Source organism: Phasianus colchicus, chromosome 5 (genome assembly GCF_987193195.1).
Source record: "Phasianus colchicus chromosome 5, bPhaCol1.hap1.1, whole genome shotgun sequence".
Classification (NCBI taxonomy): Eukaryota; Metazoa; Chordata; class Aves; order Galliformes; family Phasianidae; genus Phasianus; species Phasianus colchicus.
This window is the reverse complement of record NC_143440.1, coordinates 47,401,340-47,420,713: the sequence shown is the minus strand read 5'-3', so window position 1 is coordinate 47,420,713 and position 19,374 is coordinate 47,401,340. Positions and strand designations below refer to the sequence as shown.

The 19,374-nt window shown below is 38.4% G+C and overlaps 1 protein-coding gene across 7 annotated transcripts in view; it reads right to left on the bottom strand.

The window, feature by feature from the left end:
* The window catches only part of TUNAR (transmembrane neural differentiation associated intracellular calcium regulator), a 146,230-nt gene that overhangs the window by 24,916 nt on the left and 101,940 nt on the right, over nt 1-19,374 (bottom strand). For 4 of the 7 annotated variants that reach the window (XM_090141574.1, XM_090141571.1, XM_090141570.1 and 1 more), the window contains 2 exons: nt 11,119-11,462; nt 1,909-2,203 (listed from right to left, as the gene is read on the bottom strand). In XM_090141574.1, the coding sequence (XP_089997700.1) occupies nt 1,909-1,947 (39 nt within the window). In that variant the 5' untranslated portion in view covers nt 1,948-2,203; nt 11,119-11,462. Of the gene's footprint in view, nt 1-1,908; nt 2,204-2,788; nt 3,237-11,118; nt 11,463-19,374 lie in introns of those variants that run through there. The other 3 variants (XM_090141569.1, XM_090141573.1, XM_090141572.1) reach the window with 2 other exon arrangements.

The following is a 19,374-nucleotide window of genomic DNA, read 5'->3' as shown; positions in this document are numbered from 1 at the left end:
GGTCTTACAAAATCTTTCCTAATTTATTCACATGAGTAGTTCTTACTCATATGAGTTGTCCCATTGATTGAAGTAGACTTGCTGATGTGAGGGAGATTTGCAGTAGGAAATTTGAGTTTAGTATGCAATCCTTGTTCACATAAAGAGCTGGGAGACCATTTCCACAACTAAGAGCTTCTTCCACCACGGAGGATTTTCCAAGTTACGTTACCCTTCCTCAGTTTTTCTTATTGGCTCTTATAATATTTGTGCACTTTAAATAGCACAATATAGAAAAAATCTAATTTATTGTATGTGTATATATACTTTGAATCCTTATTCTTAAAATCAAGTCTAACTTCTCTGAATGCTACCTAAAAACTGCCACACTACAGGAGTATGTTTGCATCATCTCAGTTTTCTCCTGCTGTAGTGACATGAAAAGACTGCATTTCCATTCTCTCTTTAGAAATTACCTTACGAGGTCCCTTCACTACAAGGGAAGTATCAGTATCTGTGACAAAACTCAATTTTTGAGTAGAATTTAAGCTCTTATACGAAGTCCATAGGGCTGGCCGGTCTCAGAGTTTTGCTTTGGCTCTTTGCACCTCTGAACCTGCAGCCAGGACTTCATCACCTCCTTCCACAGCTGGGGAGCCCATGACATCTGCCACTCAAGCCTGCTCCTCACCATTTCATCTCCTGTCAAATTCAGTAGGACTTGCTGGAGATCACCCTCAGAGCAGGGGCAGGCTTCACCTTGTTTTCCTCCTCAAGGGGCAGCCACCCCTCTTCAAACTCACCGATCAACCAAAACAGAGAAGAAAATATATATATATATATTTACCATTACCATCAGCACTCTTTCATTTTTCATTCTATCCTATGCTTTTGAAACGGGAATCCAAAGAAACTAGGCTTTCTTGAAAGCAAAGATGTTCTTCTGTGTCAGTATGCTCACTTTATAATTCCTGATCTGCTTGGCAATTTCCAGATAATGACCATAAGTTGTAGTGAGTTGAGTATTTAGTTAATACTATCACTTTGCACTCACTTACCACCTCTCACCCAGGAAGATGAATACACATTACAGTTGTTGCTGAGCAAAATCTTACAACATTCACTGAATTCATTTATAATTATTCCCAACACCTAAGCTAGTAAATGACAGAAATTACCTGACACAAGACCATATCATAGTAGGTTTTCTTACTTTTACTGTGACTTAGGTCATCAAAAGTAATATTGTCAGAATTCATACTGGTCATTTTTTTACTCTCTGATGAGTAAAAGGATTTTCCTCCCTATGTATTTAAAACACAACATCCAATTCTGCATTTGATACCTGTTTCCCACAGAGGGTAAATATTTTGTACCTGCAGATCTCACATTAGGTAGCAGACATTGTAAACCCTTCTATAGCTTTTTACCCAAATAATATAGATTCATTAATGTTTCTGTGTTTCTACAGGACCTATTTTCCCTATTTTTCCCTTCTAGCGGTCAGTACATAACTGAGGTGCAGAGAAAGTGTAGCACCATTACCCCAGAGAGACAGAGACAGAGAGGAAGGGGAGGCAGAAGAAGGGGAATGGAGGGAGGGAAAAGGGAAATATCAGAGCAAATTCCAAAACATCTCCTTTAGCCTGGAAATATACCAGTGTTTCAGTGCAAGTGCAGCTGATAACACAGGTATGCACAAACACACACACACAAACACACAGAGCCAAAAAGCAAGGAAAAATGACAGAAATGATCTTACAAAGCTACTGCAGTAATCAGGACACTTGCTCCTGCAAAACAACCATACTAACAAACCTTCTTTTGTTAGGTTTTTATATTTTTTCTATTTTCATTTTGTTATTGGTGGCATTGGTAAGCTCTCACCATAGCAGAAATATTATTACTGAAGAAAAAAAAAGGCCTTACCATGCAGTGCATCAGGAAGAGATGAGAAGCACAGAGCATGCTGCAGAGATCAAGCTCAGCATGGCACTCAGATATCCTGTGGAACTGAAGAAAATTGTCCAACCCATTCTTCCAAACAAAGCGGACAAGTTTTCTCTAGGCTTGAATTTTTCACCAGTAGTCAGATCTTTAAAGTGCATTATATTTCCTTCTTCGGGAGATATATTTCCTCCAGTTAAGTTTCAGCTCCGCAATGCCATTTCCAATCAGCTTGAAGAAGTTCTTCATTCCCAGATTTGTGGCGTCATCAGAGGGACTCCAAAGAAAATCAAATAAAAAAAGAAAGAAAAAGAAAAGAATACCTTATTGAAGTCCTGAAATTGCTATGCAGAAAAGGGAAAAAAAAGACCAGCTCCTCATTTATTCTATTGTCTATGTGTTTCACAACCACCAGTACTATCTCCTCAGTCTCAGATATGCAGTGCTGATTACCTGTAATAAAGGAGGAGACAAAAACTTTCCCAATTCACACATGATGCCTTTTCAATACCACCACTCAACTGTGTGTTACCAAGCAACCCTTCTCATCCAGAGGAATCTTTTTAACCATCTGGCTAAAGCATCATCTGTCCCTTTCCCTTCCCAAGCACAAATGTTAAACTAGAAGAGCGCTGGAAAAAGATTGACAAATAACCCCATAATACAAATGAGATCTAAAAGCAAAACCCTCGAAGCAGTGGAGTTCTGAAGCAAGGAGCTGCTTCGTCTGAAGGATTTGGGAACATACACACTAAGCCAAAAAAAAAAAAAAAAAAAGGATAAACAACAGTAGCTAACGGGAGGTTGGAGGGGATGAGGTGGCACTGAAGGGGTGTCAGACTCGGGTGGGATCCTGAATTACCCTCAGCCTCCTGCCTTCTCGCTGACAGCAGCTCGGGCTTCCCCTGCACTTTCTGCAAAGCATATTAATTGATCCTTGTTGCTGAGCAACTAACTCTGAGGAGCCACACCGACAGCTCTGCACGGCTTCAGCGGCGGCAGCGGAGAGGGGATGCTCTCCCCGCCCGCCTCCTCCTACTGCTCCCCCCGGGCTCTCTGCTCTCCCCAGGATCTCCCAGCCGCCCCCCGGGGACGTTCTGCTAGGAGAGGGCGAAACCCGCTAATGCAGCAGGGAGCAGAGGGTGGCTGTCCCCGCCTTGCGCAGACCCGAGCCGGGCCGGGGCAGCCCTGGGAACCCCCGGCACAGCTGGAGCGGGCGGTGCTTCCCTGCTGGAAAGCGACGCTGGTTAACCCTCTGGTTCTCCAGGCGGAGATGGAATTACAGTGAGCAGCTCTCAGAGTTGTGTCAATGGATGGGTCTAACAGCGCCCGCATAAGTATTGTGACAACAGGGTGAATGTGCTACTTGTTTCTGACCTCTTTAGTATTTTGTCTTCAGACAGAGCAGATGTTCCCGTGACCCAGAGGTTAAGCCAGAGCTGCTATCCAGAGGAATTGCCTGGATGTGTGTCTCTGAAGCTGCAAAATGGAGCTCTCTGACACAACATTTTCCATTGCTTTCTCTGATGTTGTGTTTAATTTGCTCAAAGGAGAGAAAAGTAGCAATGACACCATTTAGCTTTGTCCTATAAAAGAGACAGAATAACAGGTGCTGGCTCTGAGCGACTCCTCTTAGAGCTCTAAAGGATTCCTGCAATGCCAAGTAGATGGACCCTGACCACTGCAGTTTGTGGCAGGGTTTCAGCTTACTGCTGTGTTTGAGAGTCTGAAAAAAATCTCTGAAACAACAGTTTCCAAAACAAGCCGTTGTTCTTGTGCTTTCATGCTGGATAAATCCTTAGACAGATCATGGCATTTGCTCAGCACCAACTAAGCTCTCTTCTCATTGACCAAATAAGATGTAAGAAATGAAAAGACCTCAAAATTTCTCTCCCTGGGATCTGGTACTAAGTGTAACATCAGATCTTGGCCAAACTACTCAAGTGTGATTACTGTCAAAGAACTGAGCTACATCAGCTCTTTATTTCTGTTATAGTGATAGGACAAGCTAAAGGGCAAGGTCCTGAGAAATGACTTAGTTGGCAGTCACATATATAGATGATTCTCCCCTTGAAAAATTCAACCTGCATCTTGTGCGCTATCCAAATGACAATAACTAGATCTTGGTGAAAAGGGAACAAGTTATCTCAAGCAAAAGAGTAACATTTCTGATAGTAGTTTAGACCCACCATGCTGCTTTTATACTGCTTTCATGTTATAAAGCAAGATCTATAGTTTAGCTGAATTTTCTCAAAAGTACAAGATGTTTTCTTGAATATTCAAATCTCAGAAGGGGCCATTAGATCAGTTAGCAGAGCTGCTATATGATGCAGATCACAGAACATTTTGAGTTTATTCAATATGTCTATGGATACAAGTATTCATTTCATCCTCCCTGGCACAGCTTACAGAGAAATATGGGAATTTCAGTATTGATTTAGTAAATGAAGGTCATTCAGTCTCCTACCAAGAAGGTACAGAAGGATAGGAAAAACATCCTATAGTTCACCTACACCCATGTAATTCTGTGATTCTGATTCTGTGAGTCTGTGATTCTATGATGAAAATACTTCTTCTATGTTACCATAGCATACTAACCACAGGTTAAAAACACTAAGTTAACATAATAAACACAGACTGTTCCTGATTTGTATGATCATTGATTTAAGCAATTAATTTGGCCTTTTCACTGCCTTTTAATCACCTCTAACACTTTGAACGTTACTTCTGACCATCTCTCATAGTAACTCCTCTTTGTTGCTGGGTAGGAATAAATTCATAAAGGTTTCCCACAGCAATGGTTGATGTAAATAATGTATTTTGTTATGCGTCACTGCTCATATCTGACATTGCTCCCTTTAGCCCATAAGTTTACATGCCTGCACTGAAGGAATAGCAAAAAGGAGGGCTGAGAGGGAGCTAACCTATCTCTGTCTCACTGCAGGATCCATCAACCATGTGCTAGTCTTGGGAAATGACTTTCAAACTAGTGCTTACAAGTCTCATTCTGGAATCTCCATGGTTTTGAAAGGCAATTTATTCCAGTGCCTTGCTACTGTAACTATAAAAATAGTATTTCTAAGTTCCATTGCTGCAAAGTTAAACACTATATTTCTTGTCCTATTTGCAAAGATCAAGGAAAAGAACTCCTCTATTCCGCCTTACAACTGGTTTTCATGTATTTAAAATTCACTATCGCTTCACAGTCTCTTCCCTTTCTAGATTAAAAACTTCAATCTGCTTTTACTCATCTGTCTCTCTTTGTAGGGAATACTTTGTCACAACACTGACCACTGGATGGTAAGTATGAAATTTTCATTTATAGGGATGAATGTAAATGCCTGTAAAATGAAAAGGAACCGAAGTGAGATTGTTTGGCTCAGGAACTGAGTTGCATGGTGTAGAAACAGAGAAACAAGGGGGAACTGTTTCATCTGGCTCCTGTGGTAGGATTACAAACTGTCTCAGTGATCATTTTTCCTTTTCTGGTCAAAATGGGGTTACAGACCAGAGAAGGTGAAATACCTCACATGCCTGACAGGACAGACAAATCCTCCCAATCTGGGGAAGAAGATCACTTAAGAGAACAAGAAAAATTAAAGAGACTTATTCATTTGAATTCATTTAATGGTTTATGAAATATTAAGTAGAAAAGAGAAGTTAGCACAAGATCTCAGGTAGGCAATACCTGAGAAATGGAGAAATGCATAGAGATTCAAGGAGAGCATATGCTTAGCAAGGATGTAAGCCTGGAAAAGCTATGAATGTTTAGACTCAGTCAACAGAGAAAGGTGGGGAGATTTCTCAAATTCTTACAAAGAAATTGTGTCTACATAAACATTTTTTCACCTTATACATAGCAAAGACAGATTTATTTCAACATAAGCTGTGATTGTTTCTTCTTTTCCCCCTTTACCATCATTCATATTAGTGCTCCCTTTTATCCTCATCCATGACATCTTTAAAAACTCTGAAAACAAATTATTAATACCTTAATGTACCTTGTTTGTAAGGAGGAATACCAAACAGTGCTAAAGTACTGTATTGGAGTACGTTTCATAAAAAGTGCTGGGCAAGGACAACTGAAGGACAAAGCAATAAAATGAAACAACCAGAGATAGGAAATTAGCCAACAACTGGTGATTTCAAAACAAAAGCAAACCAGCATCAGATTAGTCACTGAAATGTTGGCAGAGGTGGGCTTGGGGATGTAAACATTTGTGTAATTGTTTTTATGTTACTGTTTATAAAATGCAAAGCTGTTGAGATAAAATTCAGTGCATTACAGAAAGCAAGTACAACATCTCTTTCACTTATACAAACCTTGAGTTTCATCTCATATAAGTGTTTTTATTATGCATTCAAAAGTCTGACTAATGCATATGTTCAGTCCCTATTCCATTCTCAATTTATCTTTTTTCCTACTTTTCTATCCTTTCAGCTGTACTGTTACCCTCTGAGAAAACGAGTGTCCTATGAGCCTAATAACCAGAGAGAGCAAGCCAGTACCCAGCCAGCCCCGGGAGCTGCTTCTTGGGGGCAGTCCTGAGGGCCATCCCTATGGGCTCTCAGCTGAGTGACAGGGGAAACCTCCTCCCCAGTTCACCCAGATGCTGCCACTGGAAGCAAGTGAAAGATCTCTTTTACCAAAACACTGGCCTTCGTCCCAGTCAAACACTTGATATAAACTATTCCTTCACTGATTACAAGCTGCACCTTCTCCAGTAGCTGCCATCTGAGAACTGAAATACAATTTTAAAAGCAATGCTATATATAAAGGATACAGTAATTTTAACATAAATACAAAGATATTAGCAGATGAAATAAAAGGCATAATTCAATTATGTTCTAAATTTTAATTAAGAGCCTGTGAAGATGATTTGCTAATAAATTTTCTGGAAATGTTTCTCATTTTGACCTTTCAATTTCCTGTGTCTCAATTACTATTCAGTCAATTGCAACACAAACAATGGAATTGATTTCTTGCCTTTTTAGTTTAAATACCACATAATGCATGCATAAGAATTTGAGCTTCTGTGAATGCATTTTCAGATCATCATCAGCAATTAATTAATCTAACCATAAAGAATATACCTTATTTCAAAACTTGTCCCCAAATGCATGACAAAACAGACACACGGTTCCATTTATTTATATTATACATAGCATTCCTAAAAAATCTTTCTAACATCTGTTCAATATAATATTACAATTATCATTTTATCATTATTTTATTACTACAATCATTTTCAATATCTTATATGCAACTGATCTCATTTTTCTCTACTTTCCATCTGTGCAAATCTGACTATGATGTCACAGCTGGCAAAACTTGTATCAGTAAAGAAATAGTACAGCCAATGGTAAGCACAGTCAGTAAAACACAAAACATTTGAATTTGTTGTTCTTCCTTTTTAAATAAATGCCATTTTACTCCAATTTAACCTTTAACAGAATAATGGAAGATAGAAGGTTACAGACAGCGGTCACTAATTGTTAGGTTTGCTCATACATTCACAAGTTATTTGGAAATAAATTTTAATGGATCTGATTCTACTGGTTAGTTTGTGATTGGACTAGGCGATCTTAGTGCCCTTTCCAACCTTAAAAATTCTGTGATTCTACTTTCATTTACAGAAAAGTAAACATCCTACGTTTGCCGATTTCGATGATATTTTCCATGAGCACAGCTAGTAGCAGTAGATACACAGCAATAACTCCCTGTTGCAGGGTTAGCTGCTGTTCAAATTCACCACGTACTGGTAGTGTCACACTCCCTTCCTTACGTCACCTTAGGACTAAAAATAGCATTTCAATATATCTGTATCAAAAATGCATGCCCGTAAACATGGATTCCTAGCAAGTAGCACAGCCATATTCACTGCAGGAAATACACACAACAAATACCCTTTTGTTCTTTAGAAAAACAAAAACCTGTTTTGAAATGAATTGCTTAGCACCTAAGTGGAATACATATAAACAATCTCAACAGATATAAAAAGTGATATCTTGACCTAAAATATAGGGGTTTTTTTTGAGAGCAAGAAACAGTGGTACCTATTACGTCTTTTGGGGGGGGGGTCATCAATACTGAACCTAGATTACACACAATAGCAAATGGCCTGATCTTCCTCCTCTAACATGGGCAGCAAAGCCCATGGGTAGCAAAGCGGGGCTCTTTCTATGGGAAAAGGACCAGCTCTGTGCTGAGAACACTAGCACAACCTACAAACCACTCAGCCTGTTGCACCGAATGCAGACAGACCTGCATCTGGAATTTTACTTAAATAAATCGTATCCATGTGTACATTAAATTGCCCTGAAAGACAGGTAAGTCTTCTGAGAGGCAGTGGCACACTTGCAGTGTCTCTATTCAAACAGGAATCTTGTTAGAAAAACAGTAATCTTGCTGTACAGCCGCGTGCAAATAGGACATGCAATGCATGAATTCATTGAATCCCAAGGGTGATCATCTGCCTGAAATCCTTCTCTCAATAAGCATGTTCACCCACAGTAAAAACAAAAAGAAAAAAAAAAAAGCTCTAGAGTAAGCTAAGCAGGAACACTTCTTACTGCTGAATATTCACATAATTTCTCAACACGCAATATACCCACTGGGCAGAAAATATAATAGTATGCTAATGAAGGATTAGACAGGCACAGGCTAAATTAGTCTTACTACAGTTTTGTTAAGCTCTTGGTTGTGTATTACATGACATTACTATTTCATAATGTAGAACAAAAATTTATCTCGCTCTTTATTTTTTTTTAAAGCTGTATTTTGAACACGAAGTGGAGATTTCCCTCCCTGTGTTAAATTCCAAGCATTAATAAAAGTAATGCAACCCGAATATTCATAGGATTCACACCTGGATCTTAAGTACTGCACTGCACACAGGACCCTACTGGACTGAACACTGCATAGCAGCCAAAGTAGCCCTTAAATATTGTCAAATACTTTAAAAAGGCAAAATCATTGATTAGAATCAGAAGGTTGGAAATGACCTGCAAGATCATCCAGTCCAACCGCCTTCCCATTCCTATTAGTACCACAAGCACTAAACCATATCTCGCAGCTCCTCATCAGACACCTCTTGAACACTGCCAGGGACGGTGACTCCACCACCTCCCTGGGCAGCCATTCCAGTGCCTGACCACCCTCTGAGAGAACAAGTTTCTCCTAATGTCCAACCTAAACCTCCTCTGGTACAACTTCTGGCCATTTCCTCGGATCCTTGCCTGGGAGAAGAGGCCAGACCTTTTTTCATCACAACCTCCCTTCAGGAAGTTGTAAAGTGCAATGAGGTCTCCCCTGAGCCTCCTCTTCTGCAGACTAAACAATCCCAGCTCCCTCAGTTGCTCCTCATAGGACTTGTGCTCCAGACCCCTCACCAGCAAAGTGTGAGTACTGGCACGATGCTGCATAGTACTTGAATAAATGCATTTTGAGGAATTTGACACAAGCCAGGATTTTAGGCATTTCTGTTCTGACTATTATTGTTCACCAGAATCCCAGAACCGGGAAGGCTGGTAGAGCATGTTTATTTTGGCTTTCACAAAAGAGTTTTCAGCTTCTTGTTTTGCTTCTGTTTGCTATCAGTGGAGGTACCTTTGGCTGAAAGTCCCTATACTTTGACAGAAAGCACCTTAAAACTGGACAAAAGCAAACCCCATCAGCCCTGCTCTGCCATAGCCTCCTGAAGCCATCCAAGTTATCACTTACTCCACTGAGATGAATACAGAGGAATAAAGCACAGCTATTTAAAATGATTCTTCAGTGCAAATAGATAAAAGCAGAATATAAAAACACAGATTCTCCTGGGACTTGGAAGAGCCCTTTAAAAAAGGTAGCACAAACATACCTTTTAAGGTATGTTTATTTCTTAAATAATCCCTCTGACTTCAGACTATTTTTGGTGCTGGTATCCTTTTAATTAGTTTATCACAGTATTTGCACATCTTGAATGCTTCATGTTAATGTTTTACTCCCTTTTGCAGATTGATCTGCTGTGAGATTTTAATGAGAGCCATTTCTCATGTTTTTATGCAGAATTATTATACAGAGGAGAAAGTGATAATAACTCAGACTTCTGTTAATTACACATCTAATTATTCTTCGAAATTTATTTAGAATTCTGTCTGCCAGCAGGCCTTCTTTCATTTATCACAGCCAGATTGGAAATACAGCTTAAATTAATTGCTTTCTGTAATCAAGCATATTTTAAAACAAAAATTAAGTATGAATATTTATATTTTAGCCCAAAATACTCTCCTCTCTTACAGTCATTCAAACAAACAAACAGAACTAGTAGAAAAACATGTAAGAGCTTTGTCTTCCCATAATGATAATAATTCCTAAAGCAGGTTAAATATTCTCACAGGATAGCAAAAAAAAAAAAAAAGAAAAGAAAAGCTTCATTAAGACAAAATCTATTTATAGTCAGAGGGTCTTTTTTTTCTTTTTTTTTTCTGAATGTCAATCAGTTATTTTATGTTAAAAGTTTGCAAATAGGAAGCCTCACCTCTAGAGGCATAGCAGTGCCATTACTCAAAGAGAATAACTGTTCTTTCAAGGGTGAAAGAGAAAGAAATGTCTATTTCTGATGCCATTAGATTCCCACTTGTGAACTCTGAAACCTCTTGTTTATCACTGTATTTCTACCGTGCTGCAAACTTATCTGAAACATAGTGTGCACAAAGATCTCATCTCAGAAAATTGTGTTTTCAGGGAAAAGATGAAAATCATCTTTAGAAAGTTACTTCTATGCAAAATATCACGTCAGTCATGTGGGATAACGTTGTTTTAACCACAGCAATCAATCCAGAAGCAATTATAGGGTGACAGAAAGAGGTTTAGACACAGATACTTCACTAGGTAGGGATCATTTTTCTCCACGTCCTCGTTCAGTTGTATATAAATGAATACAAAAATCCCGTATGTTATGGATTAGTTTGAAATGACAGGCAGATCTTGGCTGCAGAAAGCAATAATATCTTCACAGAAATATTTCCCCTGTAAGTAGTGGCTCTGTAACCTGACAGATAGGAAATGAAAAGGTGCAGTACTGCATATTTAACATTTAAGAAATACAGTTTGTCTTCTGGTCAGATACGTTTGCCTTTGACACCAGTCCCTCGTGACCCCCATTCCTTTCCCAAGGCATCAGCTGCCAGAAAAGCCCTTACACTTACCTGTGTGCCTGGCAGGAGATGAAGAAGTTGAAAGCACCAAAGTTCTTGTGACAATCTGCCACTAATATTTAGCTAACATGGAAATAATTGCATTCTTCCATCTTTCAGCCTTCTCGGTAAGTAAAAGCCGGTGATGGATGCCAGCAGCCTTGTTAAAATATCACTGTAATCTCTTCAAGCTCTGGAGATTGCTCAGAAAGCCGAGTCCGTAAACACGCTGCAGCTTCCCAGTAGATCAGCACTTTCCAAGTGGGGATATGTCTTCCTATTTCAATATTGCACTTTGCAGAGAATTCTACCTTTCTTCATTTCAGTGGGAAGGATGCAGTTTTTGAAATCAAATTCTACAGGAATAAAAGAGTTTTAGATTTTTCAGTTTTCTCACATCCAGTAGTTAAGATTTTTGGAAAAGAGATAGCTGTAAGACTTTTTTTGGTTGTCGCTTTTTCCTATTAATATTAAAAAAACTTCAAATAGGGAAGCAAGAAGCAAAGAAGAAGATATAACAGTTCAAGAAGCAGCAGTCAAGGATGGGTGTCTTGTGATTGCTCTGAGTTAATACTCCTCAGGGGGAGATGAAAAAAGCACAAATACAGCAAAATCTGTCTTACAGAGTAAAAATCTGTTGTATAAGCCAGTCTCTAGCAAAGTAAAACAGCGTGTGTTCTTTCTCTGTTAATTTCTAGCGTGCCAGAAAGCAAAGGAAATTAGGAGCTTTCTGCTGATTTGTAGCAGGTAGGTAAAGAAAATTCAGTATATGTATATCTACCGTAATTATTTCTGCTCCCCCCAGAAATGTGTTAGAGAGGCCCAAAATCTCCCAAAGATACGGATGTGAAAGCTGCATTTACCAGCATCACGGAACATTCTATCATTACCAGTATTATCAGGGGGTATGTGTGGAGAATGATCATTTAATAATGCATCATCCCATAGATAGAAATAAACATATTGATGAGCGCTCTTTCGTTAGCCAAAGCACACGTGGGCTTTGAACTCTGGAAAATATGACTATGAAGGCTGTTACAAGAATCGTAAGTGACTGCTTTTGAATAGCTGAACCAATTAGTGACACCAAGTGATGGCAACTTCAGCATAAAACGCCTAATTCAAATCCCACTGAAGCCCATGAAAATAGATTCTGGAGGCTGCTGATGAAGGCTTTTGCCAGCTGGCTCCTGTCTCTCTGGGCATCACTACGCAGCGAGACCACAAAGTCACCAAAAATATCTCAGAATGAGCTGGTTGAAAGCCTGTTGTGACCTGTAACTCACAGGCATACCAGTGTAATGCCGGCTCTGAATTTGTTCAGATAATGTATGTCACGCAGATCACGTGCCTGTTCCCTTCAGGGCCAAAAAGAAAACATCCCACTTATTTGTATGATGAGTCCAGTCACAGACCAAAATGCCACTCAGCCATGTGTTAGTCAAGCATAAAAAAAGAAATTCTCCAGCTGCAAAAATTTAAAGTCCAGCTGTCATCTTTCACACCGACCACCTGCAGTGTCACCAAATCTTGCAGAACACAGGGTTCTTGAATTTAAAACTTTCCAGTTATTTACACCGCTGCAGCAAAACTTGATCTAGCCCTTTTCAGTCAGTGAAAATATAACATTCTGGGAAAAGAAAAAAAAATAGTAACCCCAATTTTCCTTTAGTCCAGTTGTTAGGGAGGCTGAAGTCAGTGTGCATCTGTACTGTGTACTGACAATATGAAACATGGGGGAAAAAAAAATCAACCCACTATATTTCACATTTGAAACACACACAAAATACATCAAATCCCACATTCTTGGCTAAGAAAGAGTCTCTGGATAGCTCAGGGCTCTGCCTGAAAAAAGCTGTACCACTAAGCTTAATTTGCATACTCCTTTCTTTGCCATATTCACTATTCTGCATTTTGCTGCAATTCAAGTATCCTAAGCTTACATGTGCGTGGAAAATAGTCCGCCCTTTCATGATGCTTTGGCTGCTGATTCTGTGTAGGAGAAGATTTTGTTCCTATGACCATAAGCACCAGATATGCTGACAACTCCCTCTGTCTCTTATGCCCAGCTGGAAAGGTAAGTTCTCCTTCTGGACACTCAGCAGCCCCACTCCCTCTGTAAAAACTTCAGACAGAGAATGGTAATACAGGGCTTTTAGCATTATAGAGGAAATGCTAGCCTATTATTCAGTTCAGTGACTTTCTGTGACATCCTGAGTTGCATCAGCTCTACTTCTAGGTCCATAAGAAAATCTCCCTCTTGTGTGAATTGCAGTCTGGCTATGTTACTGCTCCTTTCAGGCGCCTTTCCACTAGCACAGAGCTGCTCTCCAGCCAAACTATTAAAAATGCATCACATGCATTACCCCTATGATAGAAGAAACACTAACACCATTGTACCATCATTTATATGAAAATAAAGTGCAACATTTCTATACCAAAAGTTACCACCACCGACATATATATTTTCCAGTGTAGTAGACTGATACCACTCCCTGCAATGTTGTTGCAACAGAGTTTGTGGTGTTGCAAGGCAAAATTCTCAATGTCCATTCTGTTTTCAGCTCACATCTAATTTTTAAACATGCTCTTCAATTTTTTTTAAATTTCTAAATTTTTAGCATGACCATTTTGGGTTCCCAGTATGAGAAATATTTGAAGAGGTCTGGTGTTAAATGGATAACATCTTGGACTACTGAAATGCTGGACAGATTTAACAGTGGGCAGTGGGAGAAAGAAAAAAAGAGATCAGATATCAGTAGCTGCTGTCAGAAATAAAAAGTGGTTATGAAATTTGTCACTATCATGTTGAGCATCAAAAACTTTAATGTTTAGCCACTACAAAGTGGATCTACCTCTAGAAATTATTTTGAATGTCTGAATTACCCCTCTTCCATAAAGTCCAACACTCCTTCTATAAAAATACTTGCCTGATATTTTGCAGCTTGAAGAAAAAATATCTTTTATATGGTACAAAATACTCCAGCACTCACAGATACATTTTAGGAATAGAGGTCAGTGTGTGTATGTTCAAAAGCGTAGGATATTAATAACACTACAGGATCTACAGTGTTCTGTGCAATATGACATTTCAGCTTCAGACTGTAAAAAATGGAATATGTTCCAAAGGTCATTTTTGCATAAGCAGGTGATACCATCCTTGCAGAGAGCTTATGGGTATCTCTAATGGGTATCACTAATCCTGTGACAGTCAGTGTGTCCTGGGAAGGACTCTGAGCATCTTCAGTTCCCCTTGAAAGTCCTCAGGAACTGAATACAGTCCCTCAGAAAGCCAGGATCCTAGCAAGCACATTATAGTGTTACATTATGTCATTTAGGTTTTCACACATACAATTCTAGCACCAAAAAAAACTGCCTTGACAGATGAAGATAAATTCATTTTAAATATTACATGCATCTCCCTGAGCACCAGAGACCTTCAAATATACTTTTTCCTTGAGTCCAGTTCAGAGAATTGCAGCCAAAGCAATTCTCTCCATGCATCTTGGCAAGTTATTTGCACTAAATAATACATCCTGCCCAATTTCCTTGGTGAAATTTAATCAAATGACAAAATGGTCCCAAAACCTAGAATAAAATGCTAAAAAAAAAAGCATAACTAGTAAAAGAAGTTAACACTGTCCAAAGGGTAGAGTCTTGAAAGAAGAAATAATAAACCTGGAACACAGAGTAAAACAGGGGTGAAAATCCATGTCTTTAATGTTTATACTACTTTTAATCATTCCCTATACATAAGAAAGAGATAACTGAGTCAGTACACCTAGGATTTGGCTTTGGCTGAAGTTCAGCTGCATTTTAAAACAACTGTTCATGATTACTTCTAACTGTACCAAGAGCAGCAAGAAATTCAAGAACTGTGTTTGGTTTTAATTAAGCTTGCCTGTCTGCTGAAATAATTCCACTATCAAAATCAGTTCTAATGCTACAGAGCTGCCATTGGACTACCTTCAGGTAATCACCTGGAGATTAAAGTAGATCACGTTCCCTGCAAAAAGAGCAGACCATGTACATGAACACACCTAGGTCATGCCAGTGCAAGTACAAATAGTCTAAACTGGCAAAAAAACTGGATAGTCCTGCGCTTACCCTATGAAATGCCCCAACATCTAAGCCCATCTTGAAAAAGGGGCAGCATTTTTCTTGACCAGCAAGAGTCAGAAGCTGCCCTACATCACCATCACCAAAGCAAAATGACTCTGATCCCACAGCTTCTTTAAGAGAAGGCTGCAACACATTTGCTGCAGCCATCAGGCTTTTTGATTAATGGAGTTTTGCTGTAATAAGACATCAGGATACTTGGATATAAAGCCATATTTTTCCTTAGGCTTTTATGAACTCTGTAAGGCCCAAGCATGAATCACATTCAGAAATGAGCTAGGTCAATCAGCTCTTGAAATAACTCTAAAATGCTCTATCACCTCTTAGCCCCTAAAGATAAAAGATAAACTTCAAAATGCAGATAGACAGAGAAAGAAGAAACTGTTAAGGGCCAGGTCAGGGATTAAAGAAGTGTTGGAAAGGCTTAGGGCTAAGAAGAAATAGAAATGTAAGAGGAAAAAAAAGCTGCAAGAAGAAGGATGGAAAGTACAGAGTTATTCATGAGGAGGGTAACATCTGACAGCAGTGAAACACACAGAAAAGGACAAGGGGGTGAAGCGAATAGCCTAGAGTCCTGGCAGGAGCTATAAGGATTTGGGCATGAGGGAAGACAATTGCCCAAACTGCAATTTGATCATGTTGTGGATTTAACTTCTTGGATGAAATTTTCTTCCATTTCACTCTCCAGGAACCACTGATGACAAGTGAAAAAAGGTGAGCATTATCTTATTTGGTCATTTGTCTTTTTAAACAATCCTAGAAAACGTTTCAGGATCAAGATTTGATTGCAGAATTTCTCCAAAAGCATTTATTTCAATTCTTAGGTGTTTGCTATGTGATATAAAGGTTCCTGGGATTTGAACACTGCAGACAAAGGTCTGTTCTTGCAAACCCAGCTGGAACAATTTCAGAAAATGCTCCACCCTTTCCATACTGTTCATAAATTAAAAGTCACCACCAAGAAGCCATCAAAAGAACAGTGTAAGGTTAGCTGTTTTGTATCACATTGCTATGGATTAGATATACTCTTACGGGGATATATCATGTCTCAGATTACAAGAACGGCAATTTACACTCATAGTTGGTCCTCAGGAGTTCGTGTAGTCAACCATCAGCTATGATTTGTTTTTGCCTGCGTGCCCACAACACCCAGGTTTCTCTCAAGCATAGCTGTAGGAACAGCCTTTCATTCATGTACACGTCTTGAACAGATGTGATGCATTTTATTGGTCTTTCTTTTCAATTTTTTCTCCACTTTGTATCTTCAGGAAAAGACAGTGCTTAAATATGAATGTATGATAACCATTCTCACCATATGCTGTATTGCTTTTTAAACCACAGGTAAGAAAACTGCAGATATTTTGTATCATTAGTTATTTTGATATGCATTTCATAGGAAAGATGTTGAGGGTTTGTGATAAAGAGATGGCATGTAAAATACTCAGTCCATTCATCACAAGATATACATTATGGACATCATCCATATATATTGTGACCACAACCCTCTCTTGAGCACTTCTACACAGCACATGTGGTAACGTATTTAAAAAGGTAAAAAAAAAAAAAAAGGAAGTATGTTTGCACCTGAAGTAACTCATTAAAATAACAGAACCATCATATATCAACCAATCTACGTATAAAAATAAAGAGTATATCACACCTCTGAACTAGACACAATGAGCATTCTATGTAAACACACTCCTGTTCCTGTCATGTAAGAAACAATCTGGAAAGGTTAAAAGGACTTCTTTACAAAATCCCTGCTATTTTTACCTCCTCTTCATCATCATAACTCAATTTCATTTCAGCTTGCAGCTTTTGAAGGGAGCACTTGAGAGCAGTATTTGAAAACTGAGAGCTAGTATTATCATCATTACCCATATGCAAACCAGACATTTTCCCACAAAGAGATATTGTGATGCTTTTATTATGATTAGTAAAATGCTTTTCAATCCACAGATGGAAAACACTGTTTAAAGTAAAAAATAATATATTATGCGTAAGAAAATTCTACTTTTTCAGTCTGCTTCTAGACCGTCATTCATATGCTTTGCTCTTTTTTATTACTACAGAATCTACTGCTGTTTAGTCTTTAGCTTGTAGAAACCACCCTCTAACAACATCAAATAATTTCCAGAGAATTAAATAATATGTTTTTCTCTACCTACACTGGATCTTAAATTTCAGTTTTACCGAGGGGTTGCTTAAAATTCCAAACGTTAAAATTCCTAAATAGTTAAATTTTGCAAAGTACTTTAGCAACTGGTTTCAAAGGAATCATAAAAACTCAAGCTTTTCTATTTTCCATTAGATGTGAAAGGTACAAATTCTTGTGTGAACAAAGCATTTTTCTAAACTCTGTATCTAACTCTGTAATTTATTTTTCATTTTTACACTTCTCCTACAAATGATGACAAATAATTTCTTTTAGGTCTCTTGTTAGAATCTACTCCCATATTCTTAGCAGGGGGAAAGAAAGAAGACTCATTTCTTTGTCTTTAACAGAAAAGTTCTAATGGACAATGTGTTTTCAGTTGATTACAGTAAAACTCAAGCATTTTGAGGAGGACAACAGTCAAAGGCTGGGTATTTTCAGCTGCTTCAAAATGTAAGTGGAGCCAATGAATTACCTTGTAATGCAGTCATGAGAATGAAATTTATATGAAAGACTAAAGCCAAGATTCTATGAATGCTCTGTTTGAAGGTTTTGGAAAGACTTAGCTCAGCAAAGATACCAGAGAGCATCATCCAGTTTCACATCTGTAAACTAACTGCCCCTGGCAGCCCCTAGGCAGTGATACCTCATTTCAGGTAGCTCCACTCTGATGCTCACCGCCTGTGATAGGGGGTTTGGGTGCCTGTCTTGGTGTATGTGTATTGTCACACTAAATCCTTTTTAAAGGATTTGTTTTACAGATACATGCCTAGACCTACTGGAAATATAAACAAGCTTCATAAACACGGAATTATTTTGTATTAGAGGATATAATTTTTAAAAGTTACACCCCTTAAAAAACCATTAATTCTGGCATCTGAATTTTCCTCTATCTTAAAATATCTAATATTGAATGGAAAAGACCTTACATTCTGTGAAGAAAATATCATTTCCCATGAAGACAAAGATATTAAAGTTCCTTTGGTCTGCATAGGTTCATTTCCTTCTAAAAGCATACATTTTAGACTGCAGTTAGTTTTAGATAATAATATTATTCTTTGCTAAGTGTTTTCAATGATGTATCCAGTGCTCATTCTATCAAATGATTTCCATAAAATAGTTTTAAGATGGCAGATTAAAAAGCCAAAATTTAGTCAGTGACAGTATTACTATTGTGTATACAGCTTCAGTACAACCATGTGCATATGTTATTTTTAATATCATTTTCATATATTTTTTCCTCTTTTCAAGGGAAGAAATATATCATATTTTCTGCTGGAAAAATTGTATTGAAGTCATTGGAGTGATAACAGACAGTTTGACTGAGAAGGTATCAGAATTTAAATGCTGTAATACTGATCAATTACATAGCAAAATAAGTATGTATCTAGTTCAGCTCTCACTGAAAAGTAAAACAAAAACAAAAACAACAAAACCCTGCTTACCAAGGGCATATTGATATTCTTCTGTGCCCCAGGAGATGGAGGAATAGAAACCTGCTCAAATCTTGAAGTAAATAGAAAACAGTGCTGTTGTGTTTTGGGTCTGGTCAAAGACAAGGTTGATGAAGCGTTTTCTGGAAATCAGCAATAACCTGAAGAGCAGAGGACAGACTCGCTTTGTAAGGGAACTCTGTTGTCACCAAGACAACCACAGGGAAAGGAAGGCAGCAGGAAATCATCAATAGCAAAATCTTGAAATGTCCTTGTGACATTTCTGTTTCTATAAAAGGTGAATAAAGCAAATAAAGGAAGACATCTTCTGACTGTCCTTCTAGAAACTATGAAAGAACTGGTTGAGAATGTAAAGATAAAAAGTAACTTGCAGTGAGTGACCATGAAACAGATGTCAGAATTGACTATACTCAGTTAAAAAGGAGAACAGAAATACCATAAATCATGGACAGCAGAGTGCAATGAGCTCAGGAGGTGGAAGTCCTGGATTTTTATATGATGTCACCAAAAATAAGAAAAGTAACTGGGGAGAGCTCTTAC